The 26,874-nt window shown below is 45.4% G+C and overlaps 1 protein-coding gene and 1 long non-coding RNA gene across 3 annotated transcripts in view; one reads left to right on the top strand and one right to left on the bottom strand.

Annotated features, from left to right (window-relative positions):
- SLC39A11 (solute carrier family 39 member 11) overlaps positions 1-26,874 on the bottom strand; it is a 245,794-nt gene that overhangs the window by 167,430 nt on the left and 51,490 nt on the right. For both annotated transcript variants that reach the window (XM_044984502.1, XM_044984501.1), the window contains exon 5: positions 7,091-7,235. In XM_044984502.1, the coding sequence (XP_044840437.1) occupies positions 7,091-7,235 (145 nt within the window). The remainder of the gene's footprint in view (positions 1-7,090; positions 7,236-26,874) is intronic.
- LOC123347060 overlaps positions 16,929-26,874 on the top strand; it is a 33,330-nt gene continuing 23,384 nt past the window's right edge. Inside the window, exon 1 of the long non-coding RNA XR_006573030.1 lies at positions 16,929-16,996. This is a non-coding gene — a long non-coding RNA (uncharacterized LOC123347060). The remainder of the gene's footprint in view (positions 16,997-26,874) is intronic.

The following is a 26,874-nucleotide window of genomic DNA, read 5'->3' on the forward strand; positions in this document are numbered from 1 at the left end:
AGAAATGGGAAGGAAGGGCAAAGGCATCGGATTTATCCCTGCCTTGTTTTGAAACGAGGAAATACCCGGCGCACGATGCAGCCTTTTCTAGTCCCAGCTAAAAACCTCTCTTTCCTGACAAATGGCACATGAATTCTCTCGAGATCTAGCGCCCTCTTGGGGAGGGAGGGGAACTAGCTGAGAAGTCATTGTGCTGATGCGTCAGGAAGTTCTGCCTTGGCTCGCTCTTCCTAGAAATAATCATTTCAAATGTGACATTTATGAAAATGGGGTCTTCGGCTCCTGACGTCAAGTGGGGATTGAGCATCGGGAAACAGATGAACTAAGCAAGAAAGATCCTATTCTCAAATTGCCTTAGCAATAGACCAGAGAACGGCAACAGATGATGTATATGCAGGCAGAACACAGTCTGAAGTTTTCCTGAAAATGAGATAATATTTAGCTGGGTGAGATCTGCCAGGAATCTTAACTGGCTGAGTTTGCGAGGCCTTACACGAGACTCGATGGCATTTGTCTGTCTGTCTACGTAACGGAGTAATTTTTGAACGCCACATCCTATTAGTTCCAAAGAGTCCAGGAATGTTGTAGGCATCTACAGCCAGAACTCTATTGATCTGGGGAGGTGGAAACTGGGCAGAGGGAGCTGCTGTCACCTGTTGATGGCACCCATTAACACCTTCCAGCATTGTACCCCTGTTCATCCTCCCAATAGAATTTAACACACTGACACTGAGTGACAACTCCGGAAAAAAGGAGAGAAAAAATAATGGGGGAGAAGGAAGGAGAGAAAGGAGGATCTGGGGGTGTGCACAGAGCCCTTGGCATGGCGAAGGGGAGAATGGGGAGCACACAGAGCCACTGGCATCAGGGAGATTATGGCAGAATGGGGGGAGCTGCAAGGAGTCCCTGAAATAGAAGAGGACGGGACGGTGGCACCCAACTAGCTTGCAGGGGAAGTGGAGAGTTGCAGGGAGCAATGCTGCATGCAATAAGCTCATCTTGCACAAGCTACCTAGCGTGTGACCCCCTGAGCAGTGTAAATCCAGAGTGACTCCACTGAAGTCAATGAATTACTCTAGATTTACATTGGTTTAACAGCAGAATTTGGTCCAGAGTGTGTATTACCAAGGAGCTTAGCATGCATGTATGTAAATTTTCCTTATTCAATAAAAATTTTAAGGCTAGAAATTTAAACAAGGTGATATAGATCACTAGCCATTTAAATGGCTACGTGGCATTAGTTTTCTTAAATCGATATTAAAATAGCCAGAGGCACTTCATCTTTGATTCATTTGGATTTTAATAGCTAGCCTCAATGTGTGCTGTAAGTGGTGTTTTTCCAAGCTCAGTAGCGTACCAAGTGTGGTGCGAATGTGTCAACGTGATTACGAATGTAATGGGACCTTCCCAACTAGGAAACGTTACATTTTGCATAAGGGACCCATCCATTATGTAAGCTGTAACCCCTTCATGAATATTTCATTCACATATGCCGGGTGCTGACTGAAAATCATGGCAATGAATCAAACAGACTTTCACCGCTGCAAAGGTTGTCCCCTCCCCCAACACTCCATCATCTTGCACATACGTAGGGCAAGGAAAGAAGAGAGTTTACGTGGTGAGCTTTTGCAAACTTCCACCCACAGCACTTCGGACATCATGCACTCTGCAAGGGACTCTTCCAGCTCCCGAGTCACCAGCAGAGAGACATTACAACAAAGGGGGTGTCTACACTGCAATCGAGGGGTACACCAACAGAGGGCTGCTACAACGGGAACATTTGCCCTCCTCTCCAACCAAAGAGAGGGAAAAAATATAAAGGGAACCTGGTTTGGTTTTGTAGGATCACCCAGGAAACTGACAGCAATTGTAAAACTTGCCAAAAAAAAAATTGGGATAAATTCTGCTCTTGTTGATACTGGTGTAAATCCAGATTAACGCCACTGGCTTTGCCATCTAAACACAGTGCATTCATCACCATCAGCAAAGGTTTGGTTAGCTGAGTTACAACAACTCATCACTACGAGTTGCCTTAAAGTTTTTTCACAGAAAGAAGTGAGGGCTCCTGTCGGAAGGATTGTGTGTTAGGTCATGTCAAAGCATCACTAGAAAAGAGTGAGAGGCACAACTCAGTAGGGTCTTTGTGTCCTTTCTGAGTGTGTCTTAGTCGAGCTCAAAACATGGATGGGAGTCTTCCATTAACCACTACAGATGCACTTCTCCCAGGACCAAGAAGGGCTTTGAAAAGCGAGAATATAATAAAGTATTTCAGAAGTTACCACTGAAAGACAGGGACGCACACGCTCTATTGACTCATGTCGCAGACGCACAGAAAAGGCTAACAATCACCACCTGCTTCTGCTGGAGTTAATGGATGTTCTGAGGCAGACGACAAGCCAGGCTTTCAGAAGGGACAGGAGAGAAGGGGGTCGATTTAGAGGAAGGATTTCAGGATTACAAGGACGCAGCCAGGTAACATACTGGAGACGTTCGTTCCCTATGAATTACAGCTCTATTGCCACTTGGGGCAAAAATGTGCATCCCAGAATTCAGCTCACCCCATCTCTCAGCTGGGTTAAGGGGTCCCCTTATCTCCTTTACCTCATTCCTCTTTTTAGCTCACTAGCTGCTTTCCTTCCATTTCTTCCCCATGTTACTCGTAGAGTTTTGCCCAATATCTTCAGAGATGTAAAAGGGGCATTAGGGTAACGAGGCAAGGGGCTCTCTTGTACTGCCTGCTGCACAGGGTTTGATTGAAAGGGGTTTGCTTTCTGAGGGGTGGAAGATAAAAGCAGCCACTGCTGAAACCACGGCCGGCAAGGGGAGGGAGTGACCGAGGTCCAATCCAGACTTGGAAAGTGCTGAATGCGGCGCCTTCCGGACCGGCACCAGGCAACGTACTGGTGCAAATGGCAGGAGCTGACCCCAGAAAGTTGCCACTGAAGGTGAAAGGGAGAGTATCAAAGTGTGATTTGATCCATCCTAAAGTACCGAACCGAGACCAGGCCAGCCACTGGAAGAGAAACCAGTGCGCTCGCCGCCATGGAAATGAAGATGTTGAGGTGGTTGCACGGCTGGACACTCAAGGAGAGGAAATGAAATGAGGTTGTAAGGGACTTAATGCAGGTTGCACCAGCTGAAGACGAGCTGAGGAAGGCCAGGCTGCCAGCAGGGACCTCAGCGCCGGGTCGGTAGGATGGCTCTTGCCATGAGCGTGGATAGAAGACGACCAAGTGGAAGACCAAGGGTTGGAGCTGGCATCAGAGAAACCAACTAGCACGACAGCCTGGCACGTGATCATCAGTGTTTGAAGGAGGCCATACAAGTCACCAATAGAGAAATGGCAAGAAAGAAGAGAAACTGCTTAACACAGGTAGAACGGACTGTGCATTGTCATAAGGACAACACACCTAGATTATATTCACTGTGTCATTCAGAGCGTGGGACCCTGGGTCAGGAGACCTGGGTTCTAATCCCAGCTGTGTCACTCACTCCCTAAGCAACCCCTGGCAAATGACTTCACTGCACTCTGACTCAGTTTCTCCATTTGTAACATGCCCTGAAATCCTCAGATGAAAGGTGCTGTGTAGCTCTGCAGCTGATCCGCTATAACCCCCAGATCCTTCTTCACGTGTCTGAAGTCTGGCACGTGCTTAAGTATTTTGCAGAATGGGGGCCTCACTGAGTTGGCCAGGACCACAGAGGAGCCAGGCTTCAGGACTCAGGAAAGTTCCCTTACGCTGTTCCTCGATCCCATGACTCTGTGTGGATCACTAGAGAGTTGTGCTTGGAGCCAAGCGCGATACCTCTCTCGCTCTTCCACTAGCTCACTTGAAATGAGGGAGTCCCTAGCAAGAAACCACCTCACAATGCAGCTTCTGTAGGAGCCACCATGTTAACTTCAGTCCACTCCACTGCTGAGGAACGTTAGCCACCTGTGCGGTGAATCCCACCTGGCATCTGTGGCACTTCATAGTCCTTCTAGTTACTGGCCTAGCTACTTGTTCACTTCTGCAACTCCTCACTGACTTCCCCTGGGAGAAGTCTGCGCAGGCACGGATGCGGGTGGGTGCACGCACACACAAAGCAAAAGGCAAATTTAAAATAGGAATCAGCCTGCATTGTGTGCCATACTCAGAAGCGGGCCCTTGCCACCAGAGTGCCGGCTCTGATTCTGCTCCTCCTCCTAATCCACACAGGTGCATCTCCACAACCTCCTCTGCAACCGGGCCACAGCAGGGACATTCCAGGGCCGGGCTTAGGGTGCAATGCATTTTGGCGCATACACAACCTGAACTGACCCTGCTGGGCCAGAGTCTAATCGGTGTGGGTGAAATGCACACCCATGCAGAGGGCTTACACAGGCCATAAGTGGTGCATGGCCCTTGGCTGGCCCCTCTGCACATGGCTGAATGTTACCGTTTAGGGGAGTGCTTCTCATGGTGTCAAGGAATACAGACCAACATTAACACAGCCTCTGCAGCATGACCGTGCACCTGGTGATGGGCGAGGAGAGGCAATGACACCAGTCTCATGTTTGGAGACTGAATCTGGCGTTGACTTTAATACATTGTTAGCAGTTATTAAGCCTGCATGCATCTCCCCCATTGCGTTAACACTCCGAGACTAGAGATGTGCATTTCACGGCACTTCACTTTACACGTCTGCTTGAGACGGAGTACAGGCAAAACTGCTCCAGAGGAAGCATGTGTATTTTCAACACTGCTTTAAGTAACTGATAATTTTTTTGTATAGACCTCTGCAACTGCACTCATAAAAATGAACGCTGCTCTTCTCCCACGGGCAGCAGCTTATAAAACTGGTACCTAGAACTGCTTCAGCTAATACCCAAAGATGGAAGGTCAAAGCACTGTCAGTATAAAGAGAAAGATGACGTTCAACACTTGGGGGCAAAGTAAAACCCAGATCACATGTTTGCAGAGCGCTCACTAGAGGTCAGTCCAGATGGTACCCACACCTCTTCCAATCGCGCTTTCATCCAGTGGGAACAACATGCAGACAAGGGGGCACGAAGGCAGGCAGACAGACAGACATGGAAGGAAATGGAGCAGCCTCCCCAGCTTATTGAAAAGTAGGGGATAGACTCCTGTTTTACTAGCACACAGTCAACTGCTCACAGGACTCCCCCACCCCCAACCCCGCCATCTTCTTTTATGTAGCTCTGGGGTGAATCTTCCCATTTACTGAGTGGATTCACTGACTTGAAGATTCAGTAATTAGGGCCCTGATCCTGTGAACACTTATGCTCATGGCAGTCAAGTTAAGTCTCTGCATGTCTTTGCAGGATCGGGGCCTTGGTTACATAGGATTGGAGAGGCTTACACTTTCATGCCCCTTCAATCAAGTCAATATCAGTCTCTCCACTCCACTCATCACTACCACCTTACACCTTTTAAGTTAATTTCAGAACAATGCAAGAGGCGCTGGATTTTTTTAAGCTTACTTGTTTGGGATTTCGAAAGTTAAATTAATAATTCAACAGTGACTAATGTCAAAATTTACATTAGCAAGTACCACCATTTAGATTAATAAAATACCCATTATGTGCCCTGAGAAATTTCACAAGAACACAGCTGGTAAGTTCTTGATAGGCTTAGTGAAAGCTGCTAATTACCAAGTTGCTGTCTGTCTCTATTTGCCATCGGTCTTCTTGGCAATCACACTGTCTTGTGAAAATAGCAAGTTCATCCCAACAAGCAAAAAACTAAGAAAAAGATCATGGAAGAGAAAAGGGTATTGATTTGTTGTCGTTTTTAAAAAATTTCCCCAGAGAGAGCGAACCAACAGTGCATAATGGAAAGTTTCTGTTCTCAAAACGACTTCCAGGGTCTTCATTTACAACCAAGAGCAGATGCATATACAAAACAGAGCAGCTCTGAACTTACAGAAAGATGGATGATTATTTTAAGAGTGAAATTAAATTACATTTAGGACATAAAATTGCCAGCATGCTAAATGCTCTGAAGTAATAGAATTATCAGCTGGGATATCAGTCTGGACTTGTTAAAGGAGCTTAAAGACATGACGCATCTAAATCCCCTGGTAACTGGACACCTAACCCCCTTAGGCTCCTTTCAAAACCTGTCTAAATTTTTAAAAAGTTAAAAACACTCTGGTTCAGAACAGTTTTCCATAAAGAATGCAACTATATAATAAAGAATAAAACCTCACCCGAGGAGCTAATGCAGCAATTCTTTGCAGAAAGACTCACTTCTTTACTGGATGCGCTCCCATCTCCATACTTGGAGGGGAGAAACTGGGGTAGCGTCTAGTGTACCAGATACGCTTAAACTCAAGTAAAATACCAAAGCAGTGAGACTATTTTTCATTAGTCATTTATCAAACTACGTTTTTCTGCCTGGTGCAGACTCTCAGTAGCTAGAGAAGGACAATCCTATTACATCACATTCATCTTCCCACGTAGGAAGGATCTAGATCCCCTGTAGAAGACACATCAGATATGAGATGGGTACCACACTTGATCTTCATTATACGGCCATGTAAGCACTGAACACACTCACCTAAAAATGGGAAGTTTTAACATGCTTTCAGATTACAAAATTAGATCAGAAGTTCCCACTGGTTTTTAAAAAAAAAAAAACTGTTAAAAAGAAACAAACATTCCCCAAGACAGGACATATTTATTTCATGTTCTAACAGCTACCACTTCTATTCTCCAAAATACGGAGCCACAAAGTGACCATCAGTCATGGCCCATAATTACAGCAAGCCGTCACTGATGCATACAATTCAGCATGGGAAGGCAAAAGTGACCCAGCCGCCCACTCCTTCCCAGCTGAAAAACTATTATCTCAAGGTAAGTGAATTTCATTTCACTGTCAAATTAGATGTCTAATTATTAATAATTCATGCAAGTGGTTTTGAGAACTGAAGGAGAAACAGAAGCAATGATTCTTGGGCCAGACGTCAGCCTGTGCCAAGAAAGAAAGAGGGAGAAAGCGTGTGTGTGCACTGAAGTGGATTAAATTTCAAGCATATTTATATTATAGTCTATGAGCCAATTTATTTGAGTTCTAACTCTGCTGTTGGTATATGACAGGATGCTTGCCTGAATGAAGCCCAGTTCTACCTATCCGGATGGAGAGCTCATTCCCATAGTCCTGGTGATAAGTCGGCTCGGGGTCATACTTCTCTTTCACCGCTCTCGGATCGTAGCTCCTAGACAAGGCAGCGTGGGGAGGTTCACTGATGCCCTGAAATGGATTAAAGGGAAATTTAACATTGTTTCCATGTACGAGTGTGTGTCTTCCTCTCTCTACATTCCCCCCCAACCCAATGCTCAAAGACAACTTTGGAATCTTCTGGATTTGGTTCACACCTCCCCGAGTTTTGGATTCAAACCAACTCAAAGGGAAGCCATCAAGCTTTGCAGGGTTTCGCTGCAAATTAAGAAGACAGAACCAAGCTCACTGAGAAGCCTGATGACCTTCAATATGTCTTTCCACAAACTGGGCCTGAGTTAAAAACTTTATGTAGTTAAAAACTAAACCAGGCAGGTTTCACAAACTGTCAGGTTTCATAGGGCCGGTTCCACAAAGCGGCAGTTTTAAGACTTTGTGGGTTTGCAAGAACTGGAATTTTGACTCCATCCTTCATCTGCAAACCTAATGCATTTCACAGAAGCTTCTGCATTGGCTGTACTCAATATACCGGGATGGATCTGGCAGTGAAAAAGCGGCAGGGAACAGGATTTTTAAAAACACAAAGATGTTAATTTCATGCCCATATACTCATGAATATACACCAGGTTTCAAAACAAACTCCAAATGCCACCTTTTTTTAAGAAAAAAAAATCAAACGTAATTCAAGTGTAGTTACAGTGAGAAAAACGGCTAAACATACAGTACCTTACTCTGCTGACAAACCATGTGCTGCCGTCAGCACTGTTGAGCTAATACAACTACAGAACAGCGAGCTGGATTGTATTCTGGCTCATGCGTGGTCAAAACTGCACGTGGAACCTTGCACTGCACTTCAGGAATGCAGGCAGAAAACATTCCATTTGGATTTTCAGGCCCCATTCAGGAGAGCTCAAAAACACACATGCTTAACTTTAAGCATCTGCTGATGCCCATTGACTGCAACAGAACTTAAGCACGTATTTAAGTGCATTTCTGAAAAAGGAGGCTTTTCTCAATTGAGGCCTGAGTTTGCAGCACTGACAATTAGGGAGAGAGAAAAAACTAACTCAAAACTGAGCATATTTCCTTGGAATTGGGGGAAAGAATAAATAAGGACCCATACAATGTAATTTCACTGAATCATTTCCAGAGTACGATCAGACCTTTAACAGCACTGAGAATATCTGGTTGATACAGCTTTCTGTGTTTCAAAATATACGACAATGTGCCCATATAAAAACAAAATATATGTGTAGGTGCTATACAAACGCAATGGGGTCCCAGTCCAGGAGTGGGGTTCCTACACAAAGACACTGTCCAAGAACAAAATTCATTGAACCAGTCAGACACAATATCATGTTTCCAGGTCAGTGTTGAATTTGCAGCAAGTCCAAATGGACTCTCCCATAGACAGTAGGAACTTGCAATACCACAGGCCAGGGAAATATGTCCCTGCGAGACAGCAAAATTGTGATTCAAAAGACACCCCAAGAGACACGGGCACACCAAACGTATAGGAAATTCACAGCTGAGGTTAACCTGACAGGCCACCAGGTGTCACTGCTGACCTCCATACTCTCAACTAGAAGACTATATGTGGCAGTAAAGAACTGAATTTCAGTAAGTCTCATTGGCACAACTCCACCATGATAGATAGATTAGATAGATTAGATTAGATAGATTAGATAGGCTGTTTAATCCAACTTTCTGCTTGTCACAGAATTTAATGACAATAAAATGTCCAGCTTGGAAAAGGTCGCAGAAAGCCTATAGAGGAGAGGGGAGGAAGACTGGAGAATGTGTTAGATTTCAGTGCGTCTCCCCTTGGAACAGAGATCATCAGAACTGTATATTTCAGCTCCTTTCAGGGCTACTCGTTTTCCTGGGAAATTGCTACTTCTCTTTCTGCCATTTTCAGGTTCTGGATTCATTAAAGGGTTTAACCCTAGAGACAAAACGGATGGCAAGGTACTGGCAAAGCAAAGGCTGGAGGAACATAAAGTGTTGAGAAAGGGATCACTGTTCAAAGCATGGAACGTCGGTGTCTTCGTTCTACCTGAGACAGGAGAGTGGCAACGTGGCTTTGGCGCTTTGATTCAGAGAGCAGCAATATAAACTAGCGTACACCAGAGCTGGCAATGAGAAACCTGATGAGTAAGGTGACTTTAAAAAAATATAAAGGTTGAAGATGAATAATTAAACTATTACCCCCTCGTTTGCATAATATATTCTGACTGGTGTTATTAATGCTAATCACATATTTGCTATCATCATTCTACTGCAGTTTAATCAGGGTGCTTTCACTTCCATTAACCTGGCAATTAGAAGATGCACTGATGAGGCGTTATTCTTCTAGAAAGGACTTTTCCTTAGCAAAACGTTACCAGTCTTTTCTTCCTCTCAGCACTTCCCAGATTTTCCGTGGGAGTCCGTCTAAGCTGGGCTGAGGTAGGATCAGGTGTGCTACAGAATATGTGATGAGCAGATGAAAAAAGCATGTGGAAGGGGAAACATTTTCCATGAAATACTGGAAGCACGTGCACAGAGGGGAACTTAATGTACGTGCCCATTTGATATGGGCTAAAAAGGACAAAGATCCATAAATTGAATCAATTGGATGCAACCCCGCAATGCCAGATTAGCAAATGCTGACAAACTGTTCAGGAAAGTAAGACATTGCTCTCTTCTAAATCGGAGAGGGCAGAATTCCTAGCATTCAAAGGAACAAAAATCAACAACGCGGGAAGTTTGGAACAATGCAGTTAATTTCCTTATTTCACAATATTGTCCATAACCTCATGGGTTTAAACATTTGTCATGCAAATTAATTCAAAATAACTAAACACAGGAGAAGAAGAGGGTCACGGATAAATCAAATTTTTTAGAGGAAGCATTAATTTAACAAGAACCAATAAATGCACCAGCTGTCGGTGACTGGGTCTGCGTGAGCACTGGGATCAGATTCTATGACGAGGGCTCAAATCACCCTGGCAAAACAAGAGAACGGTGAAGCAGAGGCCTGTTTCAATGCAAACTGCACAGCATGTGTTAACCTAAAATAATTTACCACCTTCCCTACCCTTTAGTGTTTATTATGGGGGTGGCAGAACCTTACAAACCTCATCTGTGTTTGACTTCAAAAGCGAAGAGAGATTTCTTCCCCCAAAAAGGGTGTGTGATTGTGCAACACACTCAAACTCAAAACAGGAAAACACTTAAGTCCTGTGAAAGCTGACCTGACCCAGACCTGTTACTTCATAACAGACACAATGAGATAACGGAGTAAAACTAATGAGAGGCTTTTTAAAAAAAAAGTCAGGAGGATGGAGGAAAAATCTGTGCTTTATTTAGTGCATTGTCACTTTTTAGTCCTTGCTAACAGACTTGGATTGGGAGTTGAAAGCACTCAGAGTTCTGACTTCTCCATCTACCTGCGTGAACTGGGGATCTGCAGGAGCCTCTGTTCGATGACCCAGAGAATTGTAGGCCTGTCAGCCTGACATTGATCCTGGGCAAGATAATGGCGCGGCTGAAACAGGCCTCGATTAATGAAGAATTGAAAGGAGGGCAATGCACTTACTGCAAATCAGCACAGGTTTATGGGAAACAGATCCTCTCAAGCTAACTGAGATTACAAGTGTGGCTGATAAAGGTAATAGTGTTAATACAATAGATTTAGACTTCTGTAAGGTGTTCGACTTGGTACCACACGACATTGTTATTAAAAACCTAGACTATAAAATTAACATGGTACATCTTAAATGGATTAAAAACTGACTGATAGGTCTTAAAATGTAACTGCGAATGGGGTGTGTCTCCAGTGGGACCCCACAGGGATCGGTTTTTGGCCCTGTGCTATTTAACATTTTTATCAATGCCTGGAAGAAAACAAACATCACTGACAAAGCTTGCGGATGCCACAAAACTTGGGGGACTGGTAAATAATGAAGAGGATGGGTCACTCACCCAGGGTGATTTGGATCATATACTTGAAATAACTCCGCCCCTCCCACTCAGTAAACTGGGCGCAAACAAACACTACACTGCTAAACCCTTTGTATACTGCCCGCAAAAACCAAACACCAACATTGGGAAGGAAAGAGAACCAAGGTCAACTGTGCCCAAGAGGCAATTGGGTGTGAAATGAGTCGATGACTTCAGTCCGGTCCCAGGGACGCAGACACCCATTCACAGCAAGCCCACCATCAAAACCTTTGTCAGCAGAAGCAGAGTGAGGCTACGGATTGAGCAGGTTTGGTGAGAAAGATGTTTTCTTTCCTCAGATATGGCGTTGGCTGGGAAGGGGCTAACTTGCCCTGCTGCTATCTGGGGTGGGTGGTGTCTATGGATAAAGAGAGGCGCTCGGTGGCTTTCACCAACGATTAAAATTAACTTTGAGAGGGAAAAGAAGAGGGAAATGGTCTGCTGTGGGGGAGCTCAACGAGGGCTCAGATGAGATGCACAGAAGTGGCAGAAAGGTTTAGCTGCTGCCACTTTTTTTCAGCAAAGGTATTGATCGGAAGAATGTGGATTTTTGCAGGATGGAAGGACGTTCAAGTGACTGAAAGACTTGGGTAAAAACCCATCTGCAACCTACAAAGAACTCTCCCTCTGTCTCTCCTTTCTGTCAGCCCCTCAGTAGCCTCTCCACTGCCACCTCCATGGCTAGTCCCATGCTCCCACTTCTCCAAGCAGGGAACACTTTTCCTAAAACCTACCTGGGTCAGCCTCTGATCCTACAAAGTCACTTTTGCAGCATGGCCTACAAGAAGTGACCTAATCTGGTGAGAATTAATGAGGAAGATTCAGGTGATATTAATAAAGCTTCAACTATTAAGTGCACACAACTGGTCTAAATGATTGCATGAACCTATTCATGTAATCCTGTCCTACTCTCATCCTGATTACGTTAGTCACTGCTCTCGCTTGTCATGTCTTCATGGAGGCCGTACGCTCGCCAAAGCCACAATCTGTCCTCCTGCATCAAGCGGAGCGCCTAGCAAGCCTGAAGCTACAGAACAAATCAAACAAGCAGCAGCTTTGCACAGTTTATCATCAACTGATTTGCTGGCACCAGAAAGACAACTGGCTCTCATCTCTGTCCTGTCAGCACAAAAGGGTAACAAAATTAAAAGCACAGAGCATGACCAGAACATACAGGAGTCTATAAATTAAAGACTGCAATGAAAAGAAAAGGATCCGCGTAAGCAACCACCAGGCTGTTAGCATTACAGATCCATATAATCAAGCAAGCCATCTACTTCTGAAATCGAGATGCATTTGCCTGAAAGTTGGCAATGATAAAAAGCCACCCCTAGCTATTTCTTCTGCTACCCATGCTGAGTGTATCAAAAGCTTTATGCCTAAATAGAGGCAACCGGGAAATATATTGCCGTTTCAGATGCTTATTGTCAACAGAGACATACTGACCTTACCGACACACACCTTCTTCAATTTGAAAAATATCAGTGACCTTCCGCAAAGTGCTTGATTTATTCCAACTGCGAGTGCTCTGCGTCACTCCAATCTGCTCCCCACTCAGGCCCCTTTATTGGAACTTGTCAGTGGATTCCAAAAGCACGAGGAAAGGAAGAGGAAAAGTTAGCCCAGGTTAATTAGCTCATACTGCTAATTAGAGTTAAGTGAAAACACACCAGGGGCTAGTGCAGTTCACAATGCCCTGTGAATGAGAGACGTGGACAGGAAGATCTCTACAGCTGGAGAAAATTATTCTGGTGCATGAGGTCCCAGGAAAATTGTTTCATTTTTAGATATTAAGGACAGACGGGCTCATTAGATCCTCCAGTATAAAGCAAGCCAGAGAACTCAACATTGTGCCACGTGTGTTATTTACCGTGCAGTTTTTCCCACAGACACAATGGCCAGGCAAAATCAGCAGCTGCCGTTTTTATTACCAAGAAACTGCAACAATACACACACTCCTAAAGCAAAGCTACAATTATTCTGAATGGTCGGAAAATTTCAACATCTATCCTAGTAACAACCCGGGTCGTGCAGGACTCACACAGGATTGGCTTCTTGCTCCCCTGAAAAATGTATCAGTGGATCTGCCGTGACAAAGCCTGCTCTTGAGATCATGTTTGACAGACCTGGGATCAGTCCCGATGGAGTTTCTCTTATATAGACAAACTCCAATACCAGAGAACTTTGGAAAACAGATGGCTTGCTGTTCATCTGTGTACGGCTGCGGGGGAAAGGGGCGGGGGGCTCGTAATCTCTTGCAGTCTACCTTGGGAGACGCCAGTTAGGTCTCTCGATTGGAAGTTTAGATCAGCGTTTCTCAGATGTGGCCATCGGGGGCTTTTCATGCAGCCACAGCCTCCTGGGTGGTGATGGGGATGGGGGCCCACCAGCAGGGGCTGGTCCCTACCCCCTTCTGCAGGAGCAGGTGATCAGTGGGAGTTCTTCACCTTCCCTGGGGTGGTGGGCGGCAGGCTCCAGTCTTGTGGCGGTGGGTTCCTTCCCCCAAGCCATAGGGCTTCACGCTCTGGCCCCAGGCTCCCCCCCAACCCCCATGTCACCCCTAGCCCCCACTGCCTCCTCCACCCTCCAGCGGGACCCCACTTTTCACGGTAGCAGACTTACTAGCTAGCAAGTCTTAAAACAAAAAAAAAACCCACCACCAAAAAGCAGAGCATGCAAAGCACCTTATTTGTGTTTTTATTCTGTTTAGGTCCAGTAAAGAATAGAGACAACTGTAGATTATTTTGTCTGCAAAAAACCCTCTACATTACAATTATTTGGACATGTGTATGTGCATATTTATTTGTTTTTCCTAAAGTTAATTAAGTATTTTAGGAAAAATTGTCAGAGTGGCCACCAGCAAGAGCTGGCCGCCGCACTCTGAGGCCATGTGAGTTCCCCTGGTTTAGATGATCAGAGTTTAATCCTGAATCCTCTCACTGAAAGCAACTGGTGTTGGAGTTGCTTTAGCATCTCTTAGGATCAGGATTCTCTTCCCCCGCCCCTTTTAAAAGAATAAAAAGGCTTAGATCTTGTGTTGTGATATTTACACTCGCAGCCCCTAACGAGCTTTGAGAAGATAGACAAAGGATGAGACAGGAAAGATGCCCAGAGAAGAGTCACGCAGCAAGTTATGGCAGAGCTGGGAACAGAAGGTCTCCAAGCCCCAGTGCAGTACCCTGTCCATCAGATCATGCTGCCGCCCCACGGGAGGCTGGTATGGATCTGCCATTTCTCCCAAGAACCTTTCCTCCCTGTTTCTCACTGCCAGAAAGCCTTCCTCCACCCGACTGACTTTCAACAAAACTTAGGAGGCTAAACCATTTTGAAAGTTTGACCCAAAGTCTCTAGTGTTTAGAGCACTGGGCTGGGCCTCAAGAAACAGGTTATTTCCCCTGCTCTGCCACTGGCTTGCTGGGTGACCTTTGGCAAGTCATCTCATTTCCCCCTGCCTGTGCCTCAGTTTCCCCCAACGTAAAACAGGGCTAATGATACCTGCCTTCTTTGTAAAGCACGCTGAGACCTACAAGGAGAAGTGCCAGACAAGAGCTAGGGATTATATATTGAGCTTTTGCATTCTTGCCTTCAAGAGAGTATTTTTTAAGGATTGTTGAGCAAAAAGGTTTCCCTGCTGACAGTTACCAGCTCCTCCCATCTCCAGTGGAGCGGATAGGAAGGAAACCCTCCTCTAATTCTTTGCTCTCATTCCTTAACGCAATGCTTTTACACTTCCCTGCTGGCTTATGCTTCTAAAGCCGGCTGCCAGCCGATTTTGAGACCAGCCACTCCTCAGTCCCTGCCTTTCCCCCACCCCCATCGGCAGTTCACATGAAGAGCGTGAGAGCCTACGCTGCGTAACAAACCACCACAAATGCCAAGAAAAGTCAAGTGTGACTCCTGTCACAGGCACTTTCCATCTCGGTGCTCAAACGTACAGGCAGCAGCTCGGCTTGGCTGACTGCCGCCTGGCTCAAGTCGTTTCAGAGGCTTCCCCAGCCTTTGGTCAAAAATCCCCTTCGCTTTTCAACCCACTTCATTTGTTGGAAAAAGGCAGCCCAAGCGGTCCCGCTGTGGAAGAGGATGTTAGGGGCAGGCAGTGGAAAAGGGGATTCCCGCTCGCTCCTCCACCCAGGATCAGTAAATGGACATTGCTCGGCTTCTTTCCCAATGGCATTTTTCTGCCCTGGGTGAATATCGGTAAAAATCTCTGACCCTGCAACCAGAGCACCGCTCTGGCACCAGCCCATCTGATTTAGTACAGAGCTGCTGCTTAAAACTGCCCTGCAGTTAAACAGGACCCACCTGCTATGACAGCACGTCTCCCCTCTCCTGCCCAAGCTTTAGCCGTTACCGTGAGTCCTTCAAGTTTATAGTCCCACCAACCACCCCTGGCTTCTTCAGTCTGGTGCTGGGGACTTTCCACTCCCCCAGCTTCCTGTAGAGAAACTTGGTCGAATGGGTTACCCTAGGCTTCAGACAACTCATTGTTCCAAGGTGCTTCCATTAAAGGCCTAACGACCCACCACTGTACCCAGTAGGCAGTGGTTCTCAAACTTTAGTATTGGTGACCTCTTACACACAGCAAGCCGCTGGGTGCAACCCCCCCTTATAAATTAAAAACTCATTTTTTATATTTAAAATATAAATGCTGGAGGCGAAGCAGGGTTTGGGGGTGGAGGCTGACAGCTCACAACCCCCCACATAATACCCTCACGACCCCCAGTTTGAGAACCGCTGGGCTAGAGTCACAGAATCAGAGACTCATGCTGACTCCACACCCACTTTGCGGCATTCCACAACACCATTTTATCACAGCTTCCTAACATCAACTACAATTCGTAAGTTACACATAGATCCCCTAACGCATCAGCAGTGCTATAAAAATGGACAGAGATTGATGCAATGCCTACTACTGTCAAGTTTCTGCCTGTGACCTATTGGTATTTGAATCTCATGTGCCACACTACAAGAGCAGAATCCCTTTACGAATTTAATACAGCTATTTCTTGTCATTCAGATAGGATCTTCTTCACACTTCAGCCCTTCTCCACTGTACAGCCAAGTGTCTTATTTTTAGATTTAGGGATGTTACCTTCTAGCGTTCCTGACCATGTGGATAGAGAACTGATCTGGTGCTTAATTTCCATTAATTGCATTCAAGAAGAGATGGGCAGGGGAAGAAATAGATCTGTCTGAATGGCAGGGACAACAGAAGTCTCGCTACTTTTTCCAATCGCGCCTCAGATTCCAGCTTGAGAATGTCGCTCCGTATTCTGTGATTACACTTCCAAAGGAAAACTCTGCTCGCTCTGCTGCTAAAGAAACCAGGTCAAACTGCCCGGGTCTGAACGCTTGGGAAAAGCAGCACCTGTTCCTTTGGCACCACTAAGAACCAGATTCCACGGCAATTGTTGACTTTCCTGATGTGCTAACAGCAAGCAACGCTTTCCGCTCTAATATGAATCGGGCAGGGGAATGGCTGGTACTGATTTACCTGCAAGGATGGAAGGAATGTACGGGGGGGATGTGCATAGCTCAGCAAAGCGACCACTGTAAAGCCAGGAAATTCTCACCCGTTTTAGAAAAGGAGCTGGAGGAAACTTTTAGAAGTGCGTAAAGAGCCGGGTCTGTGATATTTTTCAAATGTGATTCCTGAGGCCCTTTCCAATTCTTAAAGACAAAGTTCTTTGCTCCTCCCCTTCCCATACTTCCTCGGTGATGCCCACTTGTGACATCACATTCGTTACTATGGCTATGGAGCATGATGTCAAAGAGGAGGAAGACTACACGGCAGTAGCATGCAGAAGGAAGAGCCAGACTGCGAGGGAAAGCATTCTTGTTCAAAAGAGGTACATATTCAAAATAATAGCAAAGGAAATACAAAAAGCCACTGGCCCAAGGACATGTGGCTGCTTTTAATACATTCTTCTTCAGTAGATTTCTTCCAGGATGTTAAGCGGCCCATGTGAATACAAGAACTGCCAGACTGGATCAGTCCCAAGATCCATCCAGCCCAGCATCCTGTCTCTGACAGTGGCTTCAGAGGATGGTATAAGAATCCTACAGGAGGCAGATAGGGGATAATCTGCACCCTACACTAGGGCTCATTCTGATCTCTAATAGTCAGAAACTGGCTTAAACCCTGAAAGTTTGATATCCCACCCAGTTTTTGTTGGCATTAATGATTCTAATTCTGGATAGTCTTGACCTGCAGATAAAAATATCCAATTATTTTCTGAATCTTGCTAAACTCTTGGCCTTAACATCCTGTGGCAATGAGTTCCATAGTCAGTGCATTGCATGACAGAATATTTCCTCCAGTGCCTTTCACCAGCACTACATTCACCCTACAATTCTATTTTTAATTTTTCCCCCTATTTCTGCTTTTAAAGCCACCTTCCTTGTTGGGACACTACTAAATCTGGCTTGTACCTTTTACATCCTTTAACATCTTCCCTATCAGCACCCTCATTTATCTTAAGTGACTTGCCCAAGGTCACACAGGAAGTCTGTAGCAGAACAGGGACTTCAACCCAGATTTCCCAAGTCCTAAGCTACTGCTCTGACCACGGGACATGCTTGCTCTCTTAAAGCAGTAGATTCCTGGCATCCTGAGATGTCTGCCCTCTTGTTCCTTTGTTCTGTATAGTCTCTGCCCGAGGATAACTTTTGATAAGTTTACTTTCCCTGAGAAGCAAAAGGCCTCTCTCCACTAACAGGTTTTGTCCCTAGGGAACGAGTCTAAACTGGCTCTACATAAAGCCACCATGTCAGGCAGGCTTGCTGAGTCTTTATGTTAAAAATTAGATTACTCTGCGGCCCCTGCCGGCCCATCATTCTTGGTGACACCCCTATTTATTATTTCAATGCTCAAGACTTAATTCATCTTCCACAAGGCCTGGACTCGTTCCATCACTGTCTGCTCCTTTGGGGGGGTTAATGCACTTGCTTGTTTAAAAGCAAAATTAAATGACCTTTTCAATGCTGTGTGATTAATTGGAGCATTTTAATACGCTCTGCAATTCACTGAAACCAGTTCAGGGGAGCGTGGGGAGGGAATTATTGGGGTAATTACAAAGAATATGCTTGCATGCTAGCAAACACTGTTATCACATCAGTCTGGAAGGCGCATTGTCTCCTTGCTCTGGTATTTATATCACAATGGTTCCTTGTCATTCTTTTTTGAAACATGGTTTTTTTTTGGCTTTGCAAGTGACTCTCTAAATTACTGTCATTAATGCATGGGAGGGGGAACTAGTCTTCTAAGAGATGCAATTACCTGCTCCTGCTGGCATGTAAAGGCACGTCTGGGAATCTCACTTAGGCATGGCACAGGAGTCGATCTGTGTAATGTTCAAACTGAATGATCCTGTTCACCCCTGAATGCAGACCCACCCTTTCGGAAGAGCAGAGGGGAGGTGGATCACCAGGGATGGTTTAAAGTGACTTCTTCTCTTCTGCAAGTTTTGAAGCAGGAAGGGGAGGAAATGGGTCCGGGGCACCTGTTTTAACCCCTGCAAAGCCTTTCCCAAGAGACTCACTTGGCAGAGATGTTGAGAGAGTAAACTGAATTTAGGCTGCTGGACTAGTCAAGGCTTGAATGTGTGTCTGAGAGCTGATGAGATGGCACTGCATCCTTGTATCCTCATTAGCATTAATGTAACCCCAAATTTACTCTGACAAGGTGGAACTCAGACTCTCTTGGAATTGCAAGGCAATCTGAAAGTGTCCCTGAGCCTCAAAGAAGTGATTTGAGCAGCTATATGCAGTTTACACACCCAGAATATGTTAAGCTGAAGCTACAGATATTGGGCAAAGCATGGGGTATTTATCAGCAAGGGTTAAAATCCAAAATCCCCTTTCCCCTCCCTGCTTCCAGTCTCCCATGGGAATAAATTCCCCGTAATGAGCTGTTATGTCATAAATGTAAATGGGGCTGGGGAAAATTTTGTTGCTAGATTCTGCTCTGTGAAAAGTGGCACCAAATGGAAGGTGGGAAATTGCAGAATTGATTTCAAATCCCCCAGCCCCTGCTAAACCCATATCCAATCTGTACTGGGCTAAAATTGCCTCTGCATCTTTGTCTTACTCCTGACAAAAGAAGGGCAAATGCCATTCATAAGTTAATTCACGTCTTTGCATGGAGTAGCACGGCAGGTGATGCATCGCAGAGAACCATCCTGATGTTGTCTATTGATTAGCATGCTTTACTTTTATTACGAGCGCGTGCAAAGGAGTGCAAGGGTGCCTTGAAGCATTTCCAGATGCGCGCTGCTGATTACATTATGCCTCTGCCAGGTTTGTACAGGGGACAGAATTAAAGCCAACTCAAAGATCCTATCTCACAGAACTGGAACTTCTGGGGCCAGGCTCTCAGCTAGTGAAAACTGAAGTCCTCCTCGTTATGCTGATTGATTCTAGCGGATGCTCTGGTCCTTGCTCTGTTGTGAATTAGCCTTGTGCATGCTCCATTATCTCTGCCCGGCCAGTTCGCAGGGCCTCAAAATTAGAGTGACCAGATGTCCCGATTTTATAGGGATAGTCCCGATTTTTGGGTCTTTTTCTTATATAAGCTCCTGTTACCCCCACCCCCCACCCCCTGTCCCGATTTTTCACATTTGCTGTCTGGTCCCCCTACTCAGAATCTGAAGTGTCACAAGTTTTTCAAACTCTGACTTTGGCGCAGAGGTTGGATTTGACCTTCCCTCTCCTTTTTGTTTTGCTCCCCTGAGCGGTATCTTGGGGTAGCCCCAGCTGATCTCCTGTTCCTGGGGAAAGTTGAGTTGAAGTTTAACCTACTGCAGACGCTCAAAGGAAAAACTGCCGGAGGGCTGTACTGAGTTGGCTATATGCAATCCCAGTGGGCTTTCTGCCTGTATCCTGGCTGTTAAACTTTCTGCTAAATCTGGCCAAACGATCCCCTCTTTTTACTTGTGAACACACTAGAAGCTGCCTTCTGAGCAGTTCTGCTCTGAGCTTTGTGGTTTTTGTGCTGAAAGCCCGAGAAGAAATTTTGCCCGTCTCCTTCATTTTGTCATCTGAAGATTTCCCTTCAGAGATCTAAGAAACTGATTATCTCATGCCATGATTTTAAGAATACTTGGGGGCGGCATGAAGGGAATCCAACCTATGATCCCAAAAATATCTGCGCCTAAGAGCTCTGGGCCAGGTTCTCAGAATGAATATTTCACCTCAGGAAGGGTTTTAAGAACAAAACACCCTTTTCAGATCTATCCTGGCAGATGAAGTTAACAGCGAGTAATTAACCACTGGAACCATTTTAAGCAGTGAGCATAATTAATGGCTGGAACAATCTGTAATGGAGTCTCCTTCACTGGGCATTTTAAAATCAGGACTACATGATTTTCTAAAAAGCGATGCCGTGGTTCAAATGCGAAAGCACTACTAGGCGGTGTCGTTAACCCACCTCCACAAGAGATGTAGCTATGTCGACAGGAGACGCCCTCCTGCTGAAATCGTGCTGGGTACACCGGCATGGGTAAAACTGCGTCACTCGGGGGGTGGATTTTTCACATCTCTGAGCAACGTCGTTACTCTCATGTAAATTTACAGTGCTCCAGGCCAGGCTAGAGGGGGGAACCCCTGAGGTTTTGCCCATGCTAAAGCTCCAGGCCTTGTTCCCATCCCAGAATCTGCCGTGCTAGAGCAACGGTGAGAAGTGTCAAAGAAAAAGCTCAGCATGGATACAACCTGAGTGGTAGATCCAGAACTTACAGCGCTGAAGAGAAATCTGCTAGATCCCCCTCCCCCTCCACAGAATCCCAGCTGATCTCATCAGCTGTGCCAGCATGGCACAAAGCCAAATCAACAGTCCTTGGCCCTGACACTACCCAGGCACGTCACTTTAGTGAATGCAAGATCAGATCTGGATCCCTGAAGGACCTGGACGATGCTACTGGCTGGCCACGGTACTTAAAGGAGACCAGCAGGGGTAGGAGGAATGTTTGAGCTTTTTTTATGATGTACAAAGGCCTAAGAGGTTGTGGGATCCCCTTTCGCCTGTTTTGGTTTTTTGTGGGGGAGGGAGGAGGAAGCAGAGGGGTTTAAACGTTACAAATGCTGATCTCATCAGCCTTGCTTTTTTCTGGCAGGACTAGCATGGCAACAGCAGCCAAACCGCACAAGGGAAACCTGCTCTCCTCAGATGGGGAAGAGGATGGAAAGAGCTCTAGAAACCGCTCGCTCCACTCGAACCTCTCCGAGTGCCACATCTGACTGGTCATTCCGCTTCTCCGTGCTCTAAACACAAGGAAGGCCCAAGTAAATTGTGTCACTTGGAACGTCTGCAGATTCCTCGACAGGCGATTGACCTGAGCGTAGAACCACTATATTCAGTAGATTATTGGCCCAGTATAATATAGATATTGCTGCAGTCAGAGTCACAAAATTTGCTGGCAAGTCGCAGCTAGAAGCAGCAGCTGCTGCTTACACCTTTTATTGGACTGGCAAATCTGAGGATGAACACAGATGCTCTGGTGTAAGGTTTGCCATCCGCTCTTTGATTGCCTGCAAACTTGAGTCATTGCCGAAGGGTGTTGGTGACATTCTTATGCTCCTCTTCATCAGCCTTGCTAATGCTTCTGTCATCAACGCACATCCACCCAGGCGAGGGTAAGGAGGACGTCTATCAAACTCTTGATAGTGTCATCAGGTCGGTCCTATGGAATGATAAGCCGATCATCTTAGGTGATTTCGATGCCAAGGATGGTCATGACTATGCAGCATGAGGCAATGTGATAGCACATTTGGAAAGTAGTTAGACATTAAGAGTTTGTGTTAAGTACAACCTAGTCATCACCAACACAGTCTTTCAACAGACAAACAAGTATAAAAGACAACCTCATTCAAAACACAGACATGGGATTGATTATAGAATCATAGGACTGGAAGGAACCTTGAGAGGTCATCTAGTCCAGTCCCCTGCACTCATGGCAGAACTAAGTATTATCTAGACCATCCATCCCTGACAGGTGTTTGTCCAACCTGCTCTTAAAATCCCCAATGGTGGAGATTCCACCACCTCCCTAGGCAATGTATTCCAGTGCTTAACTACCCTGACAGTTAGGAAGTTTTTCCTAATGTCCAACCTAAACCGCCCTTGCTGCAATTGAAGCCCATTGCTTCTTGTCCTATCCTCAGAGATTAAGAACAACAATTCTTCTCCCTCCTCCTTGTAACAACCTTTTACGTACTTGAAAACTGTTATGTCCCCACTCAGTCTTCTCTTCTCCAGACTAAACAAACCCAATTTTTTTCAATCTTCCCTCATAGGTCATGTTTTCTAGACCTTAAATAATTTTTGTCGCTCTTCTCTGGACCCTCTCCAGAAATGTGGCACCCAGAACTGGACACAATACTCCAGTTGAGGCCTAATCAGCGCGGAGTAGAGCGGAAGAATTACTTCTTGCGGCTTGCTTACAACACTCCTGCTTAGACATCTCAGAATGATGTTCGCTTTTTTTGCAACAGCGTTACACTGTTGACTAATATTTAGCTTGTGGTCCACTATGACCCCCAAATCCCTTTTCGCAGTACTCCTTTCTAGGCAGTCATTTCCCATTTTGTATGTGTGCAACTGATAATTCTTCCTAAGTGGAGCACTTTGCATTTGTCCTGATTGAATTTCATCCTATTTACTTCAGACCATTTCTCCATTTTGTCCAGATCATTTTGAATTTTAATCCTATCCTCCAAAGCCCTTGCAACCTCTCCCAGCTTGGTATCGTCCGCAAACTTTCTAAGTGTTCTCTCTATGCCATTATCTAAATAATTGATTAAGATATTGAACAGAACCTGACCCAGAACTGATCCCTGTGGGACCCCACTTGTTATGTCCTTCCAGCCTGACTGTGAACCACTGGTAAGTACTCTCTGGGAATGGTTTTCCAACCAGTTTTGCACCCAGCTTATAGTAGCTCCATCTAGGTTGCATTTCCCTAATTTGTTTATGAGAAGGTCATGTGAGACAGTATCCAAAGCTTTACTAAAGTAAAGATATGTAATTGGACGGCAAAGATCTCCAAAATGTTATGCTCACTTACATCATCACAGGGGCTGACTGCTAGTCAAACCATAAACTTTGACATCTCACAACATCCTTCCATATTGCTCTCAAGCAACCCAGGCGGTGACTCAAGTCAGGGAAGAAAATCAGTATTTCAAGCCCGGAAAACCATGACAATATGAATTCCAATAGAAACTCTTGGAAACATTTCCCTCTGCTACAGAAGACTCAGTGGATGTTGAGATACCCCGGAAACATTGCTGGGACATGACATAGAATATGGCTGTTGAAGTTCTCGGCTTCGTTAAGAAGATCAGGACCGGTTTAATGAGAATGGCCCCAAAATGTGTCAGCTCTTGAACTCCTTGCATGCCATCAATCGAGCCTACCAGGATTCAACAGTTCGGAATGCTGCATATCATTGAGGAAAACAGATGGTTCAGACCAGACTTTGACCAAAAAAAAATAGTGGTGGGAAAAGAAAGTGGCAGAGTTACAACAAAGACACCTTTATGCTGTGTATGGCCCCATATGCAACAGGATAATCCCGGTATGCACCCGGGATAGCAATCGACTCGTCACTGACCAAACAGAAAGCCTTGATTGATGGACAGAACATTTCAGTTCACTTCTCAAATCACCCTCCAGCATTTCCACAGAAGCAATTAATGCTCTTTCTTCACACCCATTAACAGAGAAGTCTTTACTAGCTCCCACCTTGTATGAGATCATAAGTGCAATCAAGCAGATGTCATGAAGGAAAACACCTGGACCGGGCAGCATCCCAGCAGAGATTTATAAGCAGGGTGGCTACCACATGGCAAAGTACCTCTCATGGCTCTTCCACATTATTTGGGAGCAAGAGTCGATGCCACAGGATTTCAAGGATTCCCACATCATCCATCTCCATAAACATAAGGATGATTGAGCGAACTGTAATAATCACTGCTGCTCTTCCGTACACTCTGTTGTTGGGAAAATTCTTGCACGGGTCATATTGACTAGACGCAACACTTCTCTTGTGACAACCAACCTCCCCAAGTCTCAATGTGGATTTCAGTCTGGACGGAGCACTTATATACACATGATCATCACAGCCCATCAGCTGCAGGACCAGTGCCAGGAGCCAAACCGAGGTCTTCGTAGGGCATTCCTCGACTTAGCTAACACTTCTGATTCAGTAAATCAGGAGGGACTCTGGAAGCTACTGTTTATCTTTGGCTGTCCTCCAAAGTTTATTTCTGTCATTCAGTCCTTCCACCGTGGGACGATGGCCTGAGTGGTGGAAAGTGGTGGGATATCAATCCCTTTCCAGTCACCACTGGCACCAAATAAGGTTGCGCGCTGGCTCTCAGTCTCTTCCTTCGGGTTTTTTTTGGCTACCCCGATCGTATATTTCACAACATTGACAGAGTATCTGTCCAGGTCCGTAATGATAGGAAGTTGTTTGATTTGCAGCGCTTCCGTTCTCGCACGAAGTCTCCGATTTACTCATTAAGTAGTTTTTATTTGCTGACGACTGTACACTGACTGCTCACTTGATTGATGGAATTCAATTTAGAATTGATTGCCTCGGTCATGCCGTCAGTCGCTTTGGTTTCACAATCAGCCTAAAGAGAACAGAAATACTGTACCAACCTGTGCCAGGGGATGTGCATGTCCACCCAATTATAAAGATCAACAACGCTCCTCTCTAGTCCGTGGAGACGTCTCACTACGTAGGGAGTAGCCGTCACAGGATACCACAACGGATGATGAGATTGCCCATCGCACAGTCAAGGCAAGTTCTGCATTTGGAACATTGTCACACCATCTACGGAACCGTAGGGGCATCAAAACAAGCACGAAGCTAACATGTCTGTTGGGCAGTAGCGCTCACTAGGCTTCTACATGGTTGTGAATCATGGACAGCATATTGTCGCCAAATTAGGAAACCTGACCGGTTCCATAGGCGCTCTCTTCGGTCTCTTTGCAGGGTAAACAGTGGGATACGGTTGGCAATACTGAAATCCTCATTTGTTGTTGGATGTCTGGCATTCAAAGCATGCTCGTAAAAGCTCAGGTGCATTGGTGTGAGCATCTCGTTCATATGACCGACTCGAGAATACCCAAGGCCAGATTTCATCGTAAGTAAAGCAAGGCACCCATTCTCATGTGGCCAGCATGTCAATCTAAAGAGACACTGAAGTCAAGATTGAAAGTACATCAGATTGACTGACCCCAGCAACTAGGAAGCAACAGCCCACGACAGAGCAAGGTGGCGGCAGATTACTCAAGCCACATTAACATGTGAAAATCGTGAACAGCACAAAGCAAGGACACAACAGTCTGCAACGGTCATGGACAATCTTGTCCGTCCGACACCTAACCACATCTGTGGTTCTTGCACTGGTCTGACTTCGCATATACATGTTCACCTATAGTGTTTGCTGAATCCTTGTACTGCTACATTGACGTGTGACGCCATCTTCATCACCAGGGCTGCAGCTGGGCCATGGTATCACCCCTAGGGTAGTCACGGTTTAAGAATGGCCTTGGAAGATGATTAAGAAAGAGCCTGTTTGTTAACCAAATGCAAAACCAAACCAAACAACCCAGTGCTATTCTCAGCCATATACGTATTCACACACATACGAAACACAGTGCCCATAGCCCCGCTGCCCAGAATATCACGTGCATTGCTGGTCCCTACACAGAGAAAACACGAAGTAGGAAAGGAGATCCAAGGAACAGCCTGAAGGGAGATAAAAATACATACCAAATTCGTGATTGGTCTGTAAATACCTTCAATGCGTGTGGAATTTGTAGGATGTATTTCTCCCCATACCATGTTTATACAAAACAAAACAAACAAATAAAATGAGCTACCCCCTTCCCCCGCAAAAGGAGATTAAATAATTAGCTTAGCGATGGGGATGGCTGCAGCACTGGATGTTTTGCCTCTGTACATTAGATTAATTTGAATCTCCTGGGGGTTTGAATCTCCTGATTAAAACTAGTTTAAGTGGGTTTCTGGCATTCAAATCACTTGGGGCCAGATGCTCAGCTAATATCAATCAACATAGCTCCGCTGATGTTTATGGAGCCCCGTCCAGCTACACCTTTATTTATTTATTACTAGTAACGAACCCAATGGGAGCAGCAGTGTTTCTGGAACAAGATGGATGAAGCCACATTTTCTGCACTGGTGGTGAAGGAGAGCTATGCTCTTGCTTCCCTCGTGCACTGAAAGCATATGAGCAAACACCTTACTGGGAAAAAGAATAGTGCAAGCAGCTTTTAACTCTCACATTAAAAAAATGAAATGTTCATAGTGCATCCGGGGCTAACGCTAGGAGAAAAATAACGCAAATGGTAATAAGTCATTTCATGGTAATTGAAAGAGAGAAAGCCACAATAGCTCAGAGACTAAGAAGAACAAAAACCATAAGAGAAAAAAAAAACTAAGATGGAAAGATAGCATCTCTCAGATCCCAGAGGGTCATTTTCTGCTACAGAATGCATTGCAAATTAGAGAGGGCAATATTGGTCCATTCATATAGAGTGGAGTTTTTTCAACCTATAGCTCTGAAAGCATATTACAAAGGTGGGTAACCATTTCAGAGGGGGGGAAACTGAGGCACAAAGTTAGCAACTTCACATCACGAGGAAAGTCAGTGACAGTGCAGTGAATAGAACCCAGGAGTCCTGACTTCCAGCTCC

The sequence above is a fragment of the Mauremys mutica genome, chromosome 12 (assembly GCF_020497125.1).
Source record: "Mauremys mutica isolate MM-2020 ecotype Southern chromosome 12, ASM2049712v1, whole genome shotgun sequence".
NCBI lineage: Eukaryota > Metazoa > Chordata > Testudines > Geoemydidae > Mauremys > Mauremys mutica.